This window comes from Trematomus bernacchii, unplaced genomic scaffold (genome assembly GCF_902827165.1).
Source record: "Trematomus bernacchii unplaced genomic scaffold, fTreBer1.1, whole genome shotgun sequence".
NCBI classification, from domain to species: domain Eukaryota; kingdom Metazoa; phylum Chordata; class Actinopteri; order Perciformes; family Nototheniidae; genus Trematomus; species Trematomus bernacchii.
In genome coordinates, this window is record NW_022987388.1 from 2,363 (window position 1) to 10,910 (window position 8,548).

Here is an 8,548-nt window from a genome sequence, read left to right on the forward strand (position 1 = left end):
TGTTCTGTACCTCCTGCTCTGTTCTGTACCTCCTGCTCTAAAGATGTTCTGTACCTCCTGCTCTAAAGATGTTCTGTACCTCCTGCTCTGTTCTGTACCTCCTGCTCTGTTCTGTACCTCCTGCTCTAAAGATGTTCTGTACCTCCTGCTCTAAAGATGTTCTGTACCTCCTGCTCTAAAGATGTTTTGTACCTCCTGCTCTAAAGATGTTCTGTACCTCCTACTCTGTTCTGTACCTCCTGCTCTAAAGATGTTCTGTGTTGTTTACAGTTGTATTCAACGTTAAAAGAAGGGAACCCGTCCTGGGAGGTGACAGAGGCCGTTCTGTTCATCATGGCTGCGATTGCTAAGAGCGTTGATCCGTGAGTTTTTTTGCTTTATGGTCAGAGAGTCATCAGAACATATTTATATGATGAATGATCTCTGGTTCTGTGATGATGATTAATCTGTGGTTGTGGTTCTGCAGAGAAAACAACCCCACGCTCGCCGAGGTTCTGCAGCAGGTGGTCTTACTTCCTGAGACGGTACACATAGCGGTCCGATTCACGAGCATTGAGTTGGTGGGAGAGATGAGCGAAGTGGTTGACAGAAACCCCAGGTTCCTCGGTAAGGGTTCTCCGTCTGAATCTAAAACCTGTTATTTTGTGTGTTTGCTCTTCCTGTCAGACCCCGTCCTGAACTACCTGATGAAAGGACTTTTATTTTGTGTGTTTGCTCTTCCTGTCAGACCCCGTCCTGAACTACCTGATGAAAGGACTTTTATTTTGTGTGTTTGCTCTTCCTGTCAGACCCCGTCCTGAACTACCTGATGAAAGGACTCAGGGAACAGCCTCTGGCGTCGGCGGCGGCGAAGTCGATCCACAACATCTGCTCGGTGTGCAGAGACCACATGGCCCAACACTTCCAGGGACTGCTGGACATCGCCCGGGCCCTTGACACCTTCGCCCTATCCACCGAGGCTGCCGTAGGACTGCTCAAAGGTGCGTGAGGGCTCACAATGTTTTTTATTTACCTGTACAGGTACGGTACAGGTGGGTCACAATGGGTTAGGGTTACAGGTAGATCTCTCTCTAGTTCTCAGGTGTGTCACAGTGTTTGTTTACCTGTACAGGTAGAGCTCAGGTCCTCAGGTGTTTTACTGTGTTTGTTTACCTGTACAGGTAGAGCTCAGAGGCCTGTACTAAAAAGCTGGTTCAACCTAACCTGGATATGTTTGAGTTAGCCGGTTGGCCTAAGCCAAAACATACGCGCTGGCGCTAAGCTGTACTACGACGCTGGTTATCAAGTGGATCGCTCAAGCCAGCCGTGTCCTATCTAGTTAGGTGCGCGTTCACATGAAAGGGGTGGTATTTGGAGCATTCGACCAATCACAAACATGGACAAGCGTACTGACAGCGCAGCGTGATACTTCCTGAATGAAAAGTGAACTTTAATATTAGTCAAATATGAAGAAGTTAAACTTTAAACATCCATGTCTTAAACACTTTATCCAGGATCAAAGCCACATAGCTGCACCTGCAAGGTGAATACAGCTGGTAACAGAGAAAGTGTTTGAATGCGTACATTAACAGGTTTATGATATCACTGCCCCGTCCAAGACACGATCTGACTTTCATTACATTTGACTCAAGTGTTTCGTCAACTTAATGTGTTGCTTAAAATAATACTTCTGCATCCAGTATGTGACACTGTGAGTGTTGCACGGCCAGATACGGCTCAGCTGACTCAGATAAGGAGATATATGATACATTATGATGTGATATGATATGAATGATAATGGGACACATCAACGTCTGCACTCACAGTGCCGCGGACTGTACTTAATGTTACTCTGATCCGGTTACTTATGTTGTGGCAGATATTTAAGTAAGCTTTCTTAACGCTAATGTTATAATAGTCAGATTGCTCTGAAGATGGGAGGGGATATTCTATTAATGTTCACGTTCACACAGTCAGTTGATTTTTGCCGGCCGTCTTTCCTGCAACGGCAGTTTTTCTGTATTTCCTCTATCCTGTAATATGAATTGATATCTTTAAACTCCGCACACGGAGCTGCTCCTGCTCCGGAGCAGGTTTGTCGCTCAGCATCAGTTACCATGGAAATCTAGCCCGCTAAAAAGAGAACCAGCGTCGTAGGACCGGAAAGCCAGAGTTTACCCTGAAGTCAGCTAAGAGAACATCCAGCTTCGTAGTACAGGCCTCTGGTCCTCAGGTGTTTTACTGTGTTTGTTTACCTGTACAGGTACGGCTCTGGTCTTGGCTCGTCTTCCCTTGGAGAAGATCGCAGAGTGTCTCTCTGACCTCTGTGCTGTTCAGGTGTTGGCTCTTAAAAAGGTGAGTCCCCCCCACCCCGCAGGTAAATTCCGAATCAAATACAATGTCTAAACTAATCTGGTATTTGTTTCAGCTTTTGTCTGAAGAATCTACTAACGGTAAATCAGCTGACCCCACCGTGTGGCTCGACAGACTGGCAGTTATCTTCAGGTGAGCTCACCTGTGGTCACATTTATAACTTAAGTGACGGCATTATAAATAATAACAATATACATTAACGAAGCCACAGACCTTTAACCTGTTGTTTTTCCTTTCAGACACACAAACCCCATCGTAGAGAATGGACAGACTCATCCCTGTCAGAAAGTCATTCAGGAGGTAAACACCTTAGCTTTCCTGAAGCCACCGGAGTCCTTTAATATCTACTCATAAAACCTATGTTATGAAATAAGTAACCTTGATCACTTTGATCAGATGGTGTCAGACCTCTATGAACTTATCTCAACTGTGTATAATATCTCACCTGTAATGTATGATATATCTCACCTGTGCTCTCATCTGTGTGTATGATATATCTCACCTGTGCTCTCATCTGTGTGTATGATATATCTCACCTGTGCTCTCATCTGTGTGTATGATATATCTCACCTGTGCTCTCATCTGTGTGTATGATATATCTCACCTGTGCTCTCATCTGTGTGTATGATATATCTCAGCTGTGCTCATCTGTGTGTATGATATATCTCACCTGTGCTCATCTGTGTGTATGATATATCTCACCTGTGCTCTCATCTGTGTGTATGATATATCTCAGCTGTGCTCATCTGTGTGTATGATATATCTCACCTGTGCTCTCATCTGTGTGTATGATATATCTCAGCTGTGCTCTCATCTGTGTGTATGATATATCTCAGCTGTGCTCATCTGTGTGTATGATATATCTCAGCTGTGCTCTCATCTGTGTGTATGATATATCTCAGCTGTGCTCATCTGTGTGTATGATATATCTCAGCTGTCTGTAAAATATCTCGCCTGTAGATCTGGCCCGTGCTGTCAGACACTCTGAACACTCATCAGGCTGATAACAGGATCGTGGAGCGCTGCTGTCGCTGTCTCAGGTTCGCTGTGAGGTGTGTCGGCAAGGGATCCGCCAACCTGCTGCAGCCACTCGTCACGCAGGTGAGACGCACCTGTCCACGGTTTAGAACTAACACACCTGTCCACGGTTTAGAACTAACACACCTGTCCACGGTTTAGAACTAACACTCCTGTGTGCTGTCTATTGTCACCAGATGGTGAGTGTGTACCAGGTGTATCCACACTCCTGCTTCCTGTACCTGGGGAGCATTCTGGTGGACGAGTACGGTATGGAGGAGGGCTGTAGGCAGGGCCTGCTCGACATGCTACAGGTAAACACACACCTGTAGAGCAGGTACACACGCCTGTAGAGCAGGTACACACGCCTGTAGAGCAGGTACACACGCCTGTAGACCAGGTACACACGCACCTGTAGACCAGGGACACACACACGCATGTAGACCAGGGACACACGCATGTAGACCAGACACACACACACACACCTGTATACCAGGTACATGCACACACGTCTGTAGACCAGGTACACACACACCTGTAGACCAGGTACACACATGCATGTAGACCATGTACACACACGCACACCTACAGACTCTCCTGATGACCCCCCTCCCCCCAGGCTCTGTGCATGCCTACCTTCCAGCTGCTGGAGATGCAGAACGGTCTGAGGAACCATCCGGACACCGTGGACGACCTGTTCAGACTGGCCACCAGGTAAGCCTGTCACATCTACCTGTCTCACTGACATCCACCCGTCTGTCTGATATTTACCCGTCTGATCTGTGTGTGTCAGGTTTGTGCAGAGGAGTCCGGTCACGTTGCTCAGCAGCAGCATCATCGTTCACATCATCCAGTGCGCCGTGGCAGCAGCGTCTCTGGACCACCGCGATGCAAACTGCAGCGTCATGAAGTTCATGAGAGACCTGATCCACACGGGGGTCTCCAACGATGTGAGTAGCCTTCAGGAACCAGGTGTAAAGACGGGTGTAGGGACGGGTGTAGGGACGGGCGTAGGGACGGGCCTAGGGACGGGCCTAGGGACGGGCGTAGCGACGGGCCTAGGGACGGGCCTAGGGACGGGCGTAGCGACGGGCCTAGGGACGGGCGTAGCGACGGGCCTAGGGACGGGCCTAGGGACGGGCGTAGCGACGGGCCTAGGGACGGGCGTAGGGACGGGCGTAGGGACGGGCCTAGGGAGTTAGTGAGTAATATGTGTATAAAGTTCATGAGACCTGATCCACACGGGAGTCTCCAACAACATGAGTAGCCTTCAGGAACCAGGTGTAGAGACGGTGAATAATATGTGTGTGTGTGCAGCACGAGGAGGACTTTGAGCTGAGGAAGCAGCTGATTGGCCAGGCCATGGGGCAGCACGGCCAGCAGCTGATCACCCAGCTGATGACTTCCTGCTGTTTCTGCCTCCCCCCCTACACCCTGCCCGACGTGGCCGAGGTGCTGTGGGAGGTGATGCTGTTCGACCGTCCGGTGAGTGGGGGGGTTATTATCAGTACATATTATCAGGGGGGGTTAATGATCAGTATTGAGAATATAATCAGGGGGGGTCTGATCCCTACAGGTCTGAATAATAACCCTGTGTTTCTAAACTCTGTTCCAGACGTTCTGCCGCTGGTTAGAAAACGCTCTGAAGGCGTTGCCTAAGGAGACGTCGGGGGGGGCGGTGACGGTCACTCACAAACAGCTGACTGACTTCCACAAACAGGTCACCAGGTGAGCTCACCTGAATCTGCACCACCATTCAATGTACAGGTGTTTTATTACCGACACCTTCAGGGACTTTATGAACAGTAGGACATGTGTATTGTCAGCCTGAGGCGCACACAGGACTAATCAACAGCAACACACCTGAGTTTACCTGAACACTAATCAACAGCAACACACCTGAGTTTACCTGAACACTAATCAACAGGAACACACCTGAGTTCACCTGAACACTAATCAACAGCAACACACCCGAGTTTACCTGAACACTAATCAACAGGAACACACCCGAGTTCACCTGAACACTAATCAACAGCAACACACCCGAGTTTACCTGAACACTAATCAACAGCAACACACCTGAGTTTACCTGAACACTAATCAACAGCAACACACCTGAGTTTACCTGAACACTAATCAACAGCAACACACCTGAGTTTACCTGAACACTAATCAACAGGAACACACCTGAGTTTACCTGAACACTAATCAACAGCAACACACCTGAGTTTACCTGAACACTAATCAACAGCAACACACCTGAGTTTACCTGAACACTAATCAACAGCAACACACCTGAGTTTACCTGAACACTAATCAACAGCAACACACCTGAGTTTACCTGAACACTAATCAACAGGAACACACCTGAGTTCACCTGAACACTAATCAACAGCAACACACCCGAGTTTACCTGAACACTAATCAACAGGAACACACCCGAGTTCACCTGAACACTAATCAACAGCAACACACCCGAGTTTACCTGAACACTAATCAACAGAACACACCGAGTTTACCTGAACACTAATCAACAGCAACACACCTGAGTTTACCTGAACACTAATCAACAGGAACACACCTGAGTTCACCTGAACACTAATCAACAGCAACACACCCTGAGTTTACCTGAACACTAATCAACAGCAACACACCCGAGTTTACCTGAACACTAATCAACAGCAACACACCTGAGTTTACCTGAACACTAATCAACAGCAACACACCCGAGTTTACCTGAACACTAATCAACAGCAACACACCCGAGTTTACCTGAACACTAATCAACAGCAACACACCTGAGTTTACCTGAACACTAAACAGGAAGTGGTTTGGTAATGTTTGTGTTTGTTGTGGTCCTCAGTGCGGAGGAGTGTAAACAGGTGTGCTGGGCCATCAGAGAGTTCACCAGACTGTACCGATAGCTGCGACCTTCTCACACACAGGTAACTTCACAAGGGTAACTACACACACAGGTAACTACACACAGGTAACTACACACAGGGGTAACTACACTACACACACTGGTAACTACACACACAGGTAACTACACACACAGGTAACTACACACACGGGTAACTACACTACACACACGGGTAACTACACTACACACACGGGTAACTACACTACACACACGGGTAACTACACACACGGGTAACTACACTACACACACGGGTAACTACACTACACACGCGGGTAACTACACTACACACACGGGTAACTACACTACACACACGGGTAACTACACTACACACACGGGTAACTACACTACACACGCGGGTAACTACACTACACACGCGGGTAACTACACACGCGGGTAACTACACACACGGGTAACTACACACACGGGTAACTACACTACACACACGGGTAACTACACTACACACACGGGTAACTACACACACGGGTAACTACACACACGGGTAACTACACACACGGGTAACTACACACACGGGTAACTACACACACGGGTAACTACACACACGGGTAACACACACGGGTAACTACACACGGGTAACTACACACAGATAACTACACACAGGTAACTACACACACAGGTAACTACACACACGGGTAACTACACACACGGGTAACACACACGGGTAACACACACGGGTAACACACACGGGTAACACACACGGGTAACTACACACACGGGTAACTACACACACGGGTAACTACACACACGGGTAACTACACACACGGGTAACTACACACACGGGTAACTGTAGCAAACGTCCTCTGAAGGTAACTAAGACGACTTGTTTGTTTTGTTCTCCAGGTTAATCTTTTGTTGACCAACATTCAGAGGTGACGGCAAAAAGCTGCGACTGCAGACGAGGATCCGGAGGTGACGGAGGTGAGGGAGATAAAGATGGAGGACTTTGAATGTGAAACAGGAAAACGCTCTGAAGGACTGACAGAGAGGACTGATTGGACACAGTCCCCCCCCCCCCCCCCTCGATCTCACCTGAGCTCACCTGCAGCCGGATCAGGTGGGCGGGGTCAGGTGTGCACTGATGCGTTCAGGGTCTTCATCAGTGGACGAGCAGTTTTTAAGAGAAGATTTATTTTTGGGACTTTGGTCGTGATGTTTTCTGTCCGTGCCATACAAAGAGCCAAAAGATTTCCCATGATGCTCTTGGCCAAGCGGCGGCTGCGAGGCGTAATGCTGGAGGTTTGGCGTCACCTTTGACCTTTTTAACTTTGGTTGACTTTTAGTTGTTTTTCCACAAAGCGAGACAGAGTGAACTCTGGGTAATGAGACGGAGAGACTGACACCATGACATCATCGGTGATGTAGCCTTGTTGTAAACAATAAACAAAAACAACTGAAACCACCGTGTCACTTCCTGTTTCAGTGTCTCTGTGTGTCGGGGGAAGCTAACGGTTAGCATCACCTGTAGTTCCTTTTCACTTCAATCATAAAGAGTTTAATAAGATCATCTGCTCAGCTAAACGTGTAAGTATCATATCACTGACATAAGTCACAGGGAGAAATCCCATTGGACCAGGGAGATGCTGCCTTCAGGGACCAACACAGAACAAGTGAGATGCTGCCTTCAGGGACCAACTCAGAAGCAGGGAGATGCTGCCTTCAGGGTCCAACTCAGAACCAGGGAGATGCTGTCTTCAGGGACCAACACAGAACAAGTGAGATGCTGCCTTCAGGGACCAACTCAGAACCAGGGAGATGCTGTCTTCAGGGACCAACTCAAAACCAGGGAGATGCTGCCTTCAGGGACCAACTGAAAACCAGGGAGATGCTGTCTTCAGGGACCAACTCAAAACCAGGGAGATGCTGCCTTCAGGGACCAACTCAAAACCAGGGAGATGCTGCCTTCAGGGACCAACACAGAACAAGTGAGATGCTGCCTTCAGGGACCAACTCAGAACCAGGGAGATGCTGCCTTCAGGGACCAACTCAGAACCCGGGAGATGCTGCTTTCAGGGACCAACTCAGAACCAGGGAGATGCTGCCTTCAGTGACCAACTCAGAACCAGGGAGATGCTGCCTTCAGGGACCAACTCAGAACCAGGGAGATGCTACCTTAAGGGACCAACTCAGAACCAGGGAGATGCTACCTTCAGGGACCAACACAGAACAAGTGAGATGCTGCTTTGGGACCAACTCAGAACCAGGGAGATGCTACCTTCAGGGACCAACACAGAACAAGTG

At 48.5% G+C, this 8,548-nt stretch overlaps 1 protein-coding gene across 2 annotated transcripts; it reads left to right on the forward strand.

The window, feature by feature from the left end:
- Positions 1–270: 270 nt before the first annotated feature.
- LOC117485958 (transportin-3) lies at positions 271–7,706 on the forward strand (the record flags this gene model as incomplete). Of its 2 annotated transcripts, none has more annotated exon segments than XM_034134677.1 (14): positions 271–362; positions 467–606; positions 789–980; positions 2,243–2,334; positions 2,408–2,484; positions 2,592–2,652; positions 3,313–3,453; positions 3,567–3,683; positions 3,989–4,083; positions 4,163–4,319; positions 4,687–4,854; positions 4,985–5,097; positions 6,233–6,328; positions 7,151–7,706. In XM_034134677.1, coding segments are annotated over 13 exon segments (1,506 nt in total), but the record flags the coding sequence as incomplete, so codon positions are not given.
- Positions 7,707–8,548: the final 842 nt, after the last annotated feature.